The 16937-nt window shown below is 42.4% G+C and overlaps 1 protein-coding gene across 2 annotated transcripts in view; it reads right to left on the bottom strand.

Annotated features, from left to right (window-relative positions):
- slc12a4 (solute carrier family 12 member 4) overlaps positions 1 to 16937 on the bottom strand; it is a 176783-nt gene that overhangs the window by 14877 nt on the left and 144969 nt on the right. For both annotated transcript variants that reach the window (XM_078210918.1, XM_078210919.1), the window contains exons 16-21: positions 13997 to 14101; positions 12771 to 12939; positions 10187 to 10382; positions 6976 to 7145; positions 6184 to 6315; positions 5973 to 6080 (exon numbers count right to left, since the gene is read on the bottom strand). In XM_078210918.1, the coding sequence (XP_078067044.1) occupies positions 5973 to 6080; positions 6184 to 6315; positions 6976 to 7145; positions 10187 to 10382; positions 12771 to 12939; positions 13997 to 14101 (880 nt within the window). The remainder of the gene's footprint in view (positions 1 to 5972; positions 6081 to 6183; positions 6316 to 6975; positions 7146 to 10186; positions 10383 to 12770; positions 12940 to 13996; positions 14102 to 16937) is intronic.

Raw genomic sequence — 16937 nt, 5'->3', positions numbered from 1 at the left:
ATGCACAGCTCCCAGAGCCGGCGAACAGTCGCCGGTCAGACCATGCTGGAAAGCGGCGGGAAGGCAGGTAAGTAATTTGAATTTTTAAAAATATGTTTTAACTGTATTTTAAATGTAATTATCGGGAACTTACCGGTCCCATTTGAATCTCCCAGCCCGCCAGGAGTACTTCATTCTGGCAGGGTTTAGAGTAGCTCCCCATGTTTGGGGAACTAGTGGGAGACCCTGCTGGAATGAAGGGGGGCAATTGGGGCCCCCCAGGGGATTGGGCGGCGGGAGGTGGTGCTCCCTTGGCATGGACACCCTGGCAGTGCCAGCCTGTGCCCTGTGGCACTGCCCAAGGGGCAAAGTACCCATGCCCAGGGAGCACCTTGGCACTGCCCACCAGGCATCAGGCAATGTCAAGGGGGTGGGGCCTAAGGGTGATCGATGGGGGTGGGAGGTCCCGCTGCCACTGCATAGGGATCAGTCTGGGGTAGAGGGAGGGCAGAAATTGGGGCGGGCTGGGGGGTTGAGGGGGGGGATCGCCACTGCTGGGGTGGGTGGGTTGGACATCGGGGTGCTCCAGGGCGGGGTCAGGGTTGGCCTGTGAATTGTTGTGGGGCTGTGATAGGTGCAGGGGGGGGGGGCTGGAGGGACAGCACTGTGAGCTCCCGGGTTGGCCAGCGATTGGGCTGGCCAGCAAATGGGGTGACTGACAGATTGGGGCCACTGCGCATGCGCAGAGTTCCAGAACTGTCAAACTCCAGTGCAAGTAGGCCCCGCCCCCCCTGAGTTTTTAATGAGATTCATGATTGGGACCTCTGCATTGCAGAGTGCGGAGATTCGAGTGAGAAGTTGAACTGACAAAACAGTTGGGATCTAGAACAGTTTTCCTGCCAATTCAGTGCTTTTGGGAGAATCGCGGCCAGTATTGCAGACAATGTCAAGGTATGTTCCCTTGAAGGGGAAAGGTAGGAGAAAGAAATCCAGAGCATCCTGGATGACAAGAGAGATAGAGGTGAAGGTGAAAAAGTAAAAGTGTACATGCAGCATAGACAAAATACAATAGAGAAATTGGCTGAATATAGAGGGATCAGAGAAGAAGTGGAAATAAACTAACATGAAAAGCAAGGAGGGAGCATGAAAAGAGACTGGCAAATAACATAAAAGGGATTCCCAGGTCTTATATGAGCATATAATAAAAGGGTTGTAAAAGGAAGAATAGAGTCAATTAGGAATTTTTAAAAAGGGACTTGCACGTGGAAGTAGGAGCAATAGCATTGGTATGAAATGGCTACTTTGCATTCACTTTTACAAAGGAAGAAGATGCCTCCCAGGCCAAGGTGAGTGAGAGGTAACCGGTACACTAGAAGAAATTACAATTGAAATGGCGGAGGTGTTAGGCTATCTTTACATAAAATCGATAAAGGTACCAGGACGAGAAGAGACGCATCCAAGGCTGAGGGAAGTGAAAGCAGAAATTGCAGAGGCACCAGTTATAATCCTCTAGTCTCCCTCAGGCACAGAGGTGATGCGAGAGGACTGGGGTTTTGCATATGTTGCACCCTTGCTCAAAGAGGGGTGCAAAGATAAATCCAGCAACTACAAAGTCAGCTTAACTTCAGTGGTAGGGAAACCTCTTGAAACTAAAGTTCAGGACAAAATCAAGTGTCATTTAGACAAGTTCAGGATAATTAAGGAAAACCAGCATGGATTAATTAAGAAAAAATAATTTACGTTTAACTAACGTGGGAGTTTTTTTGAGTAGGTAGCAAAAAGATTGATAAGGGCAGCACTGTTGATGTGGTGTATATGGATTTTCAAAAGACATTTGATATGGTGCCGCACAACAGACTTGTGAGCAATGTTGTAGCTCAGGAATAAAGAGGAAAGTAGGTACTTAGATAAGAAATTGGCTGAGTGACATGAAACAGAGTGGTGATAAATGGTTGTTTTTCAGACTGGAGGAAAGTTTGTAATGGTGTTCCCCAGGGGTCAGTGTTGGGACCCTTGCTTTTCCTGGCATATATACACATATATAACCTAGACTGTGGTGTTCAAGGCATAATTTCAAAACTTGCAGATGATATGAAGAATGGAAACATTGTCAACTGTGATGAGGATAGTCTTGAACTTCAAACTGACGCAGACATGTTGGCACACTGGCAGATAAGTGGCAGATGAAGTTCAATGCAGAGAAGTGTGAGGTGATTCATTTTGACAGGAAGAACATGGAGAGACAGTACAAAATAAAGGGAGAAACTGTAAAGGAGTTGCTGGAACAAAGGGACCTCAGTATATAAGTAATTGAAGATGGCAGGGCACGTTGACAGAGCAATTAATAAAGCATATAGTATCATCACCTTTATTAATAGGGGTATTGAGTACAAGAGTAAAGAAGTTATGTTGAACTTTTATAAGACACTAGTTGGGCCTAATCTGAGGTACTGCATCCAGTTCAGGGTGCTATACTTGAGGACAGATATGAAAGCAACTGGAGATAGTAGAGGCGATTCACAAGAATGATTCCTAGGATAAAGAACTGTAGTTATGAGGATGGATTGGAGAGGCTGTGACTGTTTTTCTTGGAGAAAAGAAGGCTGACAGGAGACTTGATAGAGGCATTCAAGATCCTGAATGGAATGGACAGGGTAAATAATGAGAAACTGTTCTCACTCAAGACAGTATCAAGAACTAGAGGGCACAGATTCAAATAATTGACAAAAGGAGTACAAGTGATGTGAGGAAAATTTATTTCACCTAAAGGGTGCTTGGAGTCTGGAACCAACTTTCTGAGGGTGGTGCAGGCAAGTTTGATTGAGGTGTTCAAAATGGAATTGGATTGCTTTCCGAATCGAAAAAAATGTGCCAGGTTATGGGGATAAGGCAGAGGAGTGGGACGATGAGAGCCAGTGCACTCGATGGGCCAAATGGCCTCCTTCTGCATACGGAATTGAAATTAAGCAGCAGTCATGTAATTTGAACTTATTTTTCCAGATCATTAACCAAAGCCTCTGGATTACTCATCCAGTAATATAATAATTATGCTAACATATCCATAAAAGATCAGGAAGAGGAGTACGGGCAAGGAGAGATCATAAAATGGAGTGGCTTGACTTTCCCTATGCCACTAACAATGAGATTCCTGCATGTTTACCAAAGAGTTAAGGCAGAAAGACAGGAATAGCTAAATTGCCATGCCTGTTCTTTTAAGAAGTTTTACTTGATAGGACTTAATAGACAGAGCCTCATGTTCGGCTCTCCCTTCAAAAGCTGCACTCCCTAGCACAAAGAAGGTTATTATGGGTGCCAAAAGGATCACAGTTTCAAAAAATATATGTCCAAGAATATTCCATCAGATTATGGGGATTTATATCTGAAACAAAGCGACCCTGTCTCTTCACTCAAGGCTCCACATTATGCAGCAATGCTCCAGAGACCCCATGGAGGTTACTCTGCTGAAACAGAATCTTGTAACACGTGCAAAGTATTCTGCTTATTACAGCTCATGTCAGTGTAGAGACAGGAGCTGATAAACATTGCCAGATTGCAAACAGGAACTAATGGTAGATTTTTCTATCGAAAGCTTTGCAATCTGGGCAGACTGCATACTTGATTTTATTGACCTTACAAAGAGGCTGCTGTCCTTGATTGAACACAGTATGAGTTTTAACAACACCAGGTTAAAGTCCAACAGGTTTATTTGGTAGCAAATACCATTAGCTTTCGGAGCGCTGCTCCTTCGTCAGATGGAGTGGAAATGTGCTCTCAAACAGGGCACAGAGACACAAAAATCAAGTTACAGAATACTGATTAGAATGCCAATCCCTACAGCCAGCCAGATCTTAAAGGTACAGACAATGTGGGTGGAGGGAGCATTAAGCACAGGTTAAAGAGATGTGTATTGTCTCCAGATAGGACAGGCTGCAAGTCCAGGAGGCAAGCTGTGGGGGTTACTGATAATGTGACATAAATCCAACATCCCGGTTTAGGTTGTCCTCATGTGTGCGGAACTTGGCTATCAGTTTCTGCTCAGCGACTCTGCGCTGTCGTGTGTCGTGAAGGCCACCTTGGAGAACGCTTACCTGAAGATCAGAGGCAAGCGTTCTCCAAGGCGGCCTTCACGACACACGACAGCACAGAGTCGCTGAGCAGAAACTGATAGCCAAGTTCCGCACACATGAGGACGGCCTAAACCAGGATGTTGGATTTATGTCACATTATCAGTAACCCCCACAGCTTGCCTCCTGGACTTGCAGGCTGTCCTGTCTGGAGACAATACACATCTCTTTAACCTGTGCTTAATGCTCCCTCCACCCACATTGTCTGTATCTTTAAGATCTGGCTGGCTGTAGAGATTCGCATTCTAATCAGTATTCTGTAACTTGATTTTTGTGTCTCTGTGCCCTGTTTGAGAGCACATTTCCACTCCATCTGACGAAGGAGCAGCGCTCCGAAAGCTAATGGTATTTGCTACCAAATAAACCTGTTGGACTTTAACCTGGTGTTGTTAAAACTCTTACTGTGTTCACCCCAGTCCAACGCCGGCATCTCCACATCGTCCTTGATTGAGACAGCCCTGGGTTCAACTCCTGGTCTAGTGCTGTGCTATCGTTACCTGTGAAGGGTGCTCTTGTTGTCACATTGGGATGAAATGCTCAAGAACTCCCCTGAAATGGAAGCTGCAGAAGCAGAAAGTTAATATTACAATGATATTTGATGAGAGAATAGGTATGTCTTCTTGACTGGTGCTTCTAGAATTGAGCAGCTGTGCTTACAAGTGAGCATGAGTGACTCGGTGTACGGTTGTGCTGATCTGATCACTCCCAGTTTCTTGCTCACTGAGACCACACTATGATCATAACAATATTACACAGACAGCGGTCTATCTGATTTATACAGGACTTACATGCTTCTGTAAGTCCTGCATAAATCAGAATGTCTTCTGAAAATCAAGAAGTCCTGTATAAATTTAGTCAAAATTAGGTCAAGAAGACATACCTATCCTCTTATCAAATATCATTGTAATATCAACTTTCTGCTTATGCGGTTTCCATTTCAGGGATTCAGGGGAATTCTTGAGCATTTCATCCCAATTAAATCATGTGTGTAGACTGCCTAGAAGCACAAACATGTACAAGGGTAAGTCGAAATTAATTCATATTAGCATTCCAGGAGTGACAAAATCAAGCAATATTCTCTCCTCCCGCACACAGCATCCAAGTTTAATGAGACAAAGCTGGGCTATATATTTTTATTTATAATTTGAATAGTGACAGAACCTAGAAGCAGAATCCTAAATTTACCAAGACATGCTTAACCTGGGTTCGATTTCGGCCTAGGGAGGCTGTGTGGTGTGTGCATGTTCTCCCCATGACTGCGTGGGTTTCCTCCTGGTGCGTGTGCATGCATGTGACGGACTGCCATTCCGTCCAGGGTGTATTCTGCCTAGCACCCAGTATCTGGCAGGATAGGCTCTGACTCCCCACGACCCTACACTGGAATAAGTGGTTAAGTGAAAGTGAAGAAGGTATGCTTATTCTGAGGAATACAAGATTTAGGATTATTTCAGATTGCCTTAAAATATAAATATGCACATTTCTAGGAAATATTGAGTTCGTTAATATTTTGTGTGAAGTAATTGGAAAATGATCTAAGTTACCAAGATGTAATATATAATGACATGACCAGAAACCCCATGACTAGAGAATGCAAGGATACAACCGAACTGGATATCAGAGGACAAACAGCTTAAACAAGGCAGAAGATAAGAAATTTCAAGGTACCTTTAAAAGGATTTTTAAAAAAATTGGTTTGAAAACTTGACACTCATGGAACAAGCCAAAAACAAAAATGATACTTAATGAACTCAGTTTGAGAATACTCATTTCTAATTTAGGTTAGTCTGTTGGAACAACTAATTTGATGATGCATAAAATCTGTCTAGATCTAGAAACTTAGAATGATAAAATAAAGTTTTTGCAGTTTACCTCTCTTTCTCTCTCAGTCTTGGATAGCCTCATTTGTCTTAACATCTGTGACCGTTGCTCCATCATGAGGGTCCTTTCATACGTATAGGCTGAAATATCACTGCCATGCTGAGGACAAAATGTGATGCCATTATTGTAAGAAAGCATTTTTAACAATAGATAAACTGTGTGTTGTTGATCCAGACTTTGTCCTACCAGGCTCACTACTCACCATTTCAACAACTTCAACTTCTGCTTCAATGCGTAGGTGATAAAGAAAAGTTGCAAGATCCTTTTTCATTTGAATACTATTGTCATCCATTTGGGCTACAGTAAAAATGCGCATCTTGCACTTCTTCCAGACCTGCACAGAATTTCAATCAAGATAACTTTTGTTTTTGAGTAGCTACTGAAACAAAAATCCAGTATAAAATAAGACATTATGAACACTATTTCCATCAATTGACCTAAATTCTCCTTTCTGAGAATACAAATTTCATTCCCGATCAGATTATGTGATTTTTAAATCTAAAAAAAAATCAATCCAGCATCCTGTGTATCATCCTCTCTTGGCTATTTTTTATCTTGTACTTAGTACAGTGAAGTTAAACATCAATTCTTTATTTCACTGCCCCATAAATATATTTGCTATGATTTAAAAAATAACGATGTTTGGTTGTCTTGTTGGAGAGTCTTTACGCTGGATGTCCTAATTTTCAATATTTTTCTTCAGGAAATAATTTTATGCTGCTTTTTAAAATGTCAGATTAACTGGGTTTACACTATTTGATGGAAGGAAGAAATAATGAATGAGTCACTATACATTCCAAATTGACACGTATATTACCAAATTTCTCTCAGGAAGTGGCAGCTTTTGGAATCAGTGAGTTGCAAGGTTGGCACCATTATAAGCTAGGAAAAGTTTAGAATTGCATTGTACATAGTCTCTTCGGTCTTTTTCTAGTTACAATCTTTTATATTTCTATTATCTGCATATGGATGACAATAATTTTACACTTCATACCTTGTGCTGTCGAAGAAGAAATGGAAGCAGCATCAACATGCCTCCATCGTGCACAATCCACCAAATATCAATGTGGCCTTCAGTAAAACGCTCATGGTTACTTGGGTAGAAAGAAACATTTTTTGGCACCAATAGAGCTAGGTGACTAGCTGTGGTGACTCTCACAGTATCTACAAAGTAAAGATCAATGTTAGTGATGTTGAGATTATTTAGATTAATGAACAAACCTAAAGCTGATTAATGGTTGAAATCTAGAGTTAGCGCATAAAAATGCAAAGGCACTCTTATCAGATTTCTGGAAAATACAATTATATTAAAATTTGTTTGTAATCCAAGAAAGAAAGAAAAATCACACAGGACATCATGGGATCAGTTCACCTTGACTGGTAATACAGAAAATCCTAAAATATGAATTTATTTTGGTGAGTAAGGTTTTAACCTCATATTGGCCAGAATTTTCGAGCTGTTCGCGCCAGGAGGATCTTCTGGTCCTGCTGATGTCAATCCCTGCTGCAGTTTTCCCAGTGGCCAGGGCTGCATAGAATGGGAAACCCCATTGACAGCAATGGGATCAGAAGATCCTGCCACTGGCAGGCCCCCTGTGCTGCCGCGAAACAGGCCGTATTTCTGTTTAACTACGTAGGGCACAAGAGCCATACCTAGTCTGGCCATGTAGAGGTTATAGTTAGAAAGCAGTCTGTGGTTATCATCAATCGGTTAGCACAGATACACTGTAGACATCAAGCAGGCTCCTTTGCCACTTCTGTGATGTATAATCCATATTTGTCATTAACTTGATATTGTACACACCCCAACTGATCTTTGCTGTCCTATCCTCTCCAGTTGATACACTCACTGAAAATTGCTTGTTAGCAAAGGTCAAGAAAGTTACTTCCAACAAGGAAATGCTTCTAGTTATTTTTAAGGTTGCTTTATATTTGGATGTTTTCAGTTACGCCCATCTGAGGTTCAAGTTGATTTATTTATTGGCATATTTAACATGAAACTCAAAACAATATTGTAAATTATACTACCTTTCAATTGGCTCAATCCCAGATCTACTACCTGTTTAAGAGGGTGGCATCACCCTGTGGTTAGCTTTCTCCCATTTTGGGGCAAATGCATCCGCAAATTTATCCCTGCCTTCTACCCTGGAGAAGTCTTTCACTTTGTAACACTGCTCTCCACTGTAATGTCCTAACTATGTTAGGGGTTGTGGGTTTTAACAAAAAGAAAATAATGTGGTTTGCACACGTAGATTCAAACCAACACACAACAGGTTTTATTGAAAGAGATGTTCCCTGCACTGCACCGAGTACAAAGTGAAAGTAAAACAGCAGCTTGTGGCCTCAGCCTAATGACAGCAGCATCATAGAAACCCTACAGTACAGGAAGAGGCCATTCGGCCCATCGAGTCTGCACCGACCACAATCCCACCCAGGCCCTACCCCATATCCCTACATATTTACCCACTAATCCCTCTAACCTACACATCTCAGAACACCAAGGGCAATTTTTAGCATGGCCAATCAACCTAACCCGCACATCTTTGGACTGTGGGAGGAAACCGGAGCACCCGGAGAAAACCCACACAGACACGAGGAGAATGTACAAACTCCACACAGACAGTGACGCAAGCCGGGAATCGAACCCAGGCCCCTGGAGCTGTGAAGCAGCAGTGCTAACTACTGTGCTACCGTGCCGCCCAAATCATGTGACCAGTTCCTAAAGCAACCTACAACCATTTTAAATATATAACATCCTCCATCTCAAGGCTGGGCAAAAACAACACATTCTGGGAATTCCCTGTACCAGGGTTATAGTTGTTAAGGCAAAAAACATCTGCATACTGTGGCACCATCTGACAACATAAATAATCAAATTCAAGGGGATAAGTTTACATGCTTGGTAACAGCACAAACTGGAAATTTGGGCATGCATAATTTCAGTTTTCTGACAGTTAAGGTGTGAAAAACTGGCACATTTTTCTACTATTTTTTTAAATATACTTTTCCAATTCAATCAAATCAAATCCAATTCAGAGTCTCAACAAGTTGAGACATTTCAGATCCAGGCTGACAAGACAGGGCAAGCGACCAAACCACCCTGTCCTGGGCCCGATCTACATGAGCCAAGCTGATTGGAGAAGGGGGAGGTTCCTCCTCCAAGATTTGGGCTCATTTGCATCTTAGCCAAAAGGCCGAGATGCCGCTTTTAAAAATTGCTTCATATGAAACTTCAATGTAACCTAATGACCTCAACCAAGTGCAGCATCCTCTCCATACTACACTTGATCTTTGTAGAAATGGAATTTTGGCAAGGTTTTGGGGCAATTTCCCAGCCTTGTTTAACACAGGCACAAATCCCGTTATGGCCGAAAACTCTCGTGATAGGACCAAAACGGGATTTGTGCCAGGGAGATCTCAGAATGAGATCCTGCCCACCCCCACTGGTGACGTTATCAGGATCACCTCCAGTTACCATTCATTTAAATATATATAAATATTCAAAACTGGCTTAACGCCGTATCTTACAGGAACGTATCTTCCATGCCACCCACTGGAGTGACATAACGCCAGCGGGAATTACTACTGGTCTCCAAAAACAGAGACGAGCCATGATGACCACTCCAGAGGCTCGGAGGCCAGTGTAGCATCTGGGTGGTCAGGGGTATGCAGGGCAGTACCCGAAGCCCCGATAACTAGAGATTAGGGGATGGCTGAAAACCCAGTATCGGTAATTGGGGGTGGGGTGATGCCGGCGATGATTGTGGAGGGGCGTCTTTAACTTGGTTAAAAGCACCCTGATCTCTGTGGTGTCGGGCTTGCCAGCATCTTTAGGTCCTGCACCTCACAAAACATGTCTCCCTGCTTTAAATGGCAAAACGTGGTAGGATCTAGATGGAAAACCTGCCTAGAAACATGCTGGTTTTGTCTGAACCTGACACTTTGTTGATTTTTGGGGAAATTCCACCCATCATCTCTGTTTGAAATTCCTCTACCTTTTGCGTGGAGTGGAAACTCCACCCTTTTATGTCAAAGAGCACAGAATGTTCAAATTGACATGACAATATAAGACTCGAGGGGGTGAATTGCTTACTCCTGCTCCTAGTTCTTATGATTCTGTAATTACAAGTTGGAGATAAAATTCTGCAATTTGGATGATATTGAAATATACTGCATCAAGAAAATATGATGCTAATAAATCTTACCTATGAATGTTTTCCAAGCTCTGGGATCTTCACTCTGCCTCCAGCCGTAAGGCCAACCCATAACAACTGAATTATGCTTCATTCCACCAAGTCCACATGATTGAATTAAATGTGCAATGCCTTCTCGCACCTTTGAAGAAACTACAATCTGGCAAAATCCTTTGACCTTTTCAATTGCCATCATGTTTTTGATTGTCTAGATTGAGAAGTGAATGATAATTAAGAAGGTAACTTGATTTCAATGGTCAAGTAAATTATAGAAAACTTGTTATAAATGTAAATTGCTGTTCTGATATTCTATTGAGCTTTACCACCAGTAACAATTCTACTTTGAAATGAATGGTTAATCATATTCATTTTTTATATTTGGTGCACTGAATTACACAACCTCCAACTGGGAATTTACCAGAGATGATAATAGTTGTCTTTTCTAGAGAGGTTTTGAATAGTTTTTCACAATTACAAAATATAGATGGATTTCAAAGAATCCTAGGAAATTGCAGAAAGAATGACACTTATTCTATGAAATTAAAAATATCAGACTTCTTACTTCTGCACAGAGCCCAGTTCCAGCAGTGTGCACCTATTATGCATTTTGGGAGACACAATTTTTCTAAATGCATTAATTTAAAGAAAGGAAATTAATTTTAAATTGATTTATTACCCCTTTCTAACACACATCCAAAAAAAAATGTTTTTGACGTATACTCCAAAGACAAATCCAACCCTACCAAATACCAGCTCATCAATCTGCTCTCAATTGAGAGCAAGGTGTTGGAAGTTGTCACTTTCAGCCTATTAAGTAGCACATAACTTGCTCAACAATACTCAGCTTGGATTTCACATGCTGGTATATCTTTGCAGACTTTGCAGCGATAACTTAACATTGAAACCCTCCTCGATGGTTTGCCTGGTGACGTTTTTTTTTCCACCAGCTGAATGGCCTGAATTTTGACGTGCAGCTCCTGTTCGTAGACCTGAGGGGTCTTCGTAACTCCGTGCAGGCGTTGCCTGTCTTGTACCAGCACCTGCTCATAGTCTGGGACATGGTAGGTAGCCTAGCACTGCAGCTCTCCCCCATCTGGAGTAGCAGCTGTCATCAGTGAGCCACTGCTCAGGAATCCGCTCCTCCACCAATACCATTTCAGGCTGCTGGCAGAGGGACAGGCTGTGGCTGCTGGGGTGACCAGGGTCGGGAAGTACCGGGTGGTGGAGGAGTGGGCTGGATGACGCCCCATGGATTGGCTCAATGCACGGCGGTGAGCGTCCAGCTTGTGACTGATGCCATCCATGACCTCAAAACAGTCATGGTCAGACTCTACGGCACACGTGGTCTTGAGGAGACACAGACATGTGGTGGACTCCCATCCGAGTGTACCCCTGCTCGGATGGAATTTCACATCAGCCCCAAGCCTCGACCCATGCCCTGGGGGCTGGAGCTTCACAGTCTGAGCCACATCATGTAAACACCCTCCGCGCCCTTTGCTGCTGAATAGAGAGGGTTCCTGTATGGGCTGCTGCACATCTTTCACTTCTTTGCCCTCCCCTAGGCAGTTCTTGTTGCCATCTGGTGGCAGAGGTCCCCAGTGGAGGTCCCTCTATGGTTGGGGCTCTCCCCTTTAACATCGGGGACCTGCACTAGAGGGTGTTGCATGCAACAGTCATGTACAACTGTAGATTGCACCGGTTCACCGACTCTCAAGAGACCTGCCCTTCTTGTGGAGTCTGTGGACTACATTTATGTAGGGTGGTTTAGGTTATACTCCCTTTTCAGTTATTTAAAAATATCTTGTTTGCACTTGAGACCCACACTCCTGACCTATGGAAACCTGGTGCAGAGGGGGCGGGGAAGTAGAAGGACCTCTTTGTGAACCTACTCCTGGACCTTACCAAACTTGTCATCAATAAATCCAGGCAGCGGGCAATCAAGTGGGCCATCCGACCTGACTGTCTGCCACTCTACCGTGGTTATATTCGTGGCTGGGTGTCCCTGAAGAGTGTGCACGCAGCAGCCATGGGCACCATCGAGGCCTCCTGGTCTCATTGGGCATCACAGGGGCTGGGTTGTCTTTGACCCTTTTAATCAAATTTTGATTTAATGTTTTAAGTTTCATTTGTGATTTTTGTTTTGGGTGGTTCCCCTTTAAGGAACTGCCCTTTTATCTTGTCCCTCAGTATATTTAATTTAGTTTATTTGGTGAATTGAGCAAGTGATTCTTGTTGCCCCAAAGCCTTTCTATCATCTATGAGGTAAAAATAATTTATTTTTAAATAGCAATGTACAAAAGCAGCTTCTTCTGTGAAAATGCAATCACTGTTGGAAGAAACCTGAAACATTCTTATTCTTTTCTCTAACTGTCTTGGCAGTTGTGATAGGAAATTTCTGTGCTACCCTTGAGCATTTTGCCATTTAGTACAACAATGGTCTTTATCCCAGTCTCAACATATGATTAAAGAAATGTTTATAGATGACACTGAGTGCCAACAATGAAAAGCATTACATTTTCCAGCGTTAAAATTTTTCTCTTTGATGAGCACATGAAGTTAAGCAAAAATCCAAAAATCATGAAACTTTCAGTCGTACTTGTTCAGCAGCCTGTGCTTCTCCATAATTTTCCAGAAAGTTTCCTTGGATAACAGAACCAACAATAGTAAGACCTTTGCCAGCTTTTAACTGAGAGGCAAATGTTAGTAATCTGGGAAGCTTCACATGTAGATCTTCATCTAGCTTCAGCATAACTAGTAATTGAGGCCTAGGAAAGGAAGCATTGTACAATTACTGGAATAATTCAACATAACTTTAAAAGCTAAATAAATTCTTAATAAATTCTGACACAACTTCAGACGGCTGTGGACGGTGCTTAGAGATGTAGTTTGGAGGTTTTGTGCATACCAGTATGGGAGGCCTGCAAGCTAAATACAGAAAAGCAACTCTTTGTTTAAACTTACTTTTCAGATATTATTCGGGCAAGTTTATAATGTGACGCAGAAAGAAAGTGTGACAAGATGAACTGGTTACAGGTTAAATACATGCACATTTATTTTTTAAAAAGCTAACAAGTCCTTTAAAAATGATCTAATTTCAAATATAGGAAAAGGAGTAAGTCACTGAGTGGTTCCTCCCTCCAACTTGCTTCCTCGAGTTTGTTCCATTATTCAATGAGATCATGGATAATCTATGACCTAACTCCGCATGCTCACTTTTGCCCAATATCCCACAAAATGTTTGTTAACCTCGTAGTTTAGAACTCCCTTCCACAAATGATAATTGATGTCAGATTTATAATTAGCAATTGATCAAATATCAATTGCAGCTTGTGGGATAGAGTTCAAAACTTCTCCCACCCTTGATGTGTAAGAAGTGTTTCCTAGTTAAACTCCTGAATGGTTTGGCTCTAACTTTTAGAGTATGCCTAAGTAAGAAGCTGACACAATATAAAAAGACCACTGGCTCATTTATTAAAGTATGAATAGTCTTAATTAGCAAGTCAAATTAACTATAGCTTTGTATTAGCTTACTAAGTAATTATCAAAAGAAAGGTGGTACACAGCTAAGTATTTATATCAAATATAGCAGAATACTTGCAAAAAGACATGGAATATAGCAGGGCTTAAAGCGACACACAATCGTTACAATTCAATATTGATTCAGATTGGGTTTATGAACCATTCATAGACAGGATATCTGTTAGGTTTAAAATGAATTTGTCCACGTTTATTTAATGCTCCTATACAATCAAGCTTCATACCATTTTATTAGTTAATCTGTGGTTGCATAACACAAGCTCTAAACTGAATGCATTATTTTACCTCCAATTCTTTGTGTGTGGAGGACCTTCTTCCAATCTCAGCAACGCATAACGAGCTGCGCTTAGGGACAAGCCCCGAATGCCGTCACCCCATTCCTTCTCTGCACTGTTAAAAAGAAGACAATTTATCCAGTTTGTCATAATATCCAAATATCATTGAAATATCCAAACTCGCAACGAACTGACATTTACATCATCCTTCAGCTTCAATGTTTAAATGCAGTAAAATATAAAATTTGTAGTGAAGTCATCCAGTTGCTGAGATGCACATGGCAAAATATCCACCATCTAATGAGATCATGATGCACCAGGCTCTAGCTGCTGGTCTAAGGCATTGAGGCAGACTCAAATATGTTTCTCGTGTTACAAGCTTCAAACTAGGAAGCTGACTTTAATTTAGCTGCTAATCTCATGGATACAACTCAAAAAAAGATCCATTTTAAATGTACACATTTGCAACTGGAGGGTTCTCCAGTTTCCAACTGAGAAAGTGACTCTATGTTAAAGGGGCAGGACCAAACGTTTAGTTCAATTTAACAGCAGTAAGAGCCATCCAGCAAAATCTATTTTTTTCCTCGAGGTGGACAACTCCTTGGCACCATAAATAGTTGAATACCCTCATTCTGTGAAACGAGACAGTTTCAAGTCCGTACCCTAGGGGCAGATGAGGTTCTACTCACTTCCACATCTCTCCTAAAATGTCTCTTCTCGAATTTGAGCTTTTCTCTTTTGACCTTATATTTAAGAAACGTTTGCTGCCAATGCATATGCAGTTGTACTGATTCATTCCATGATGTGACTGTGAATGACAGAGGTCGGGGGCGGGATTTTACAGCCCTGCTCGGCCCGAAACTGTAAAATCCCACCTGAGGTCAATGGACCTTTCCATGCTTCACCCTTCACCTGTCTTGATTCCCAGGGTGGGCAGAGTGGTAAAATTCTGACCCAGAATTCTATTCATTCCCCAACCTCAGTGTGATACTTATCCTCTCCAGTTAGTTTCTCATTTATTTTTAGGATTCTGGAACCAGAAAGGGCTATTTTATTCAGAACAAAAAACAATACCTATTTCATCTAGATAATTTCCTTTAGCTCCAACTTTCCCTATGGCAGGCACCCAAACAAAAAGGCAGAGGCCGGAGACTTCAAACTCCCTTGCAAATACAATGAAGCTGATTATCATGTCACTGCTTCTGATGCTCCAAAAACACCTGGATACAGCCACAAAAATTACAAATGGGTTGGGAAATTGGCTGACTACCCCATATGGATTTTTTCAATGCTCTGTACCTGGATGATCCAACATGCCCAAGTCAGGAACACAAAGAATCTGCATCAATTTTTAAAAAATTCAATGAGAATACTAAATATATAGCTCAAGTTTTATCCATCTTGAAATTCAGAGCGACAATTTAAATTTGTGCATCCGTTTTCCATTGTCATCAAGATTCAGCTTTAGGTTATCTGCTTATGCACAGACAAGTACACATGAGGGTGTCAGTGGCCACCTTGGATTGATAGGAGATATAGGCCGGAATTTTACCAGCATGCCCATCCCAAAATCGGGATGGGCAAGGCTCACAGAATGGAATTCTCCGTTGGCCTCAGGCGGGATTTTACAAGCCTCGCCCGAGTAAGATTGTAATATCCCGGCCACAGTGTTAAGAAAAAAATATTCTTCTTAACACCACCATAACCTCCAATTGTCAAGAGGGAAATCACAAAACAATTCTGTATTAGTCCACAGAGCAACATTTACGATGACTATAATCTGCTCATGGGTTTGGTTCTACAAGAGAATGAACTGTTTAAGAGCTGGATTTTCCTCCTGGAAAAGCTTCTGCTAGAATCTGATGGTATGTTGCTTCTTAAATTCCTTTGGGGTATACTGGTTGGTCTACTGATTTGGCAATGCTTGTATACAATAAGCTAAAAATGCAGTATTGATGACAAGTGGCACAAGTTACATCGTTATTACTCACTGCTTCTCCATGGTGAATTACTCCACAACTTGCTTGAAAAATGACACACCCATACCACAGCGATACAGTAGTGGATCTGGAAGGTGCATAGCTAAGAATTTGTTTTGCTTGTGGAAATTTCAACTTAATGGGCAGAATCTTGCACTCTATGCACAGAGCGGCGCTGGTTGGTATGAGAAAACTGGCAAATAGCACAAGTGCAGCTAAGTATTCTCTCCATATTTGTTGGCACTCTGTGCACAGAGAATCTGGGCATGTGGTTTCTGCTGGTAGGACAGGGCCGGATAGAGCTGGCAACGCCACTCTCCAAGAGATCAGAGTGCCATATTTAAAGGGCACCTGCATTAAAAAGAAATTCTCTCCCTCCCCCACAGCTTGTGCGCCAAGCAAAGATACGCTCCCCCCCTCCACCCCACATAAGAAGCACCATGGTAACCCCCCTCCCCCACACAAGCACTGGGGCAACCTCCCTTCCCTCAGACAAGCACCGCAGCAATGCCCCCCCCCCCCGCCCCATAGGGCTCCCAAGAGGGTCTGCCCCGGCACAGCCTCCTGACAATGCTGCCAGGTTGGCATTGCCCTGCCATGTCCTTCTTCTCCCAAGGGCTTTACTTACCTTTGTGCCCTCAATGGGTTCCCCTCGACAGCTTCCTGATTTGCAATAGCTATTGTAAACCTCGCTGATGAAGGAATTGCTTCTCGGGGGCGTGGACATATGGTGGGAAGCCCTTTAAATACAATTAAATTTGTTTAAATGCATTTAAATTAGGTTCCGTCCTTTCTGGGTGTGAACCTCGTGATGTCACCAGTGAAGGACAGGGCAAATCGGAAAACAAGATCTGGCCAACAAGACTCTCGTTTTCTGACTCTCGTGAGATTTTGTGCCCACGTCGCTGTATGCATTCACGCTGAATGTGGGCACAAAATTGCCCGCCAATGTTTTTATTTATGGTCAGCAAA

This window comes from Mustelus asterias, chromosome 4 (genome assembly GCF_964213995.1).
Source record: "Mustelus asterias chromosome 4, sMusAst1.hap1.1, whole genome shotgun sequence".
Classification (NCBI taxonomy): domain Eukaryota; kingdom Metazoa; phylum Chordata; class Chondrichthyes; order Carcharhiniformes; family Triakidae; genus Mustelus; species Mustelus asterias.
This window is presented reverse-complemented; position numbering and strand designations above follow the sequence as displayed.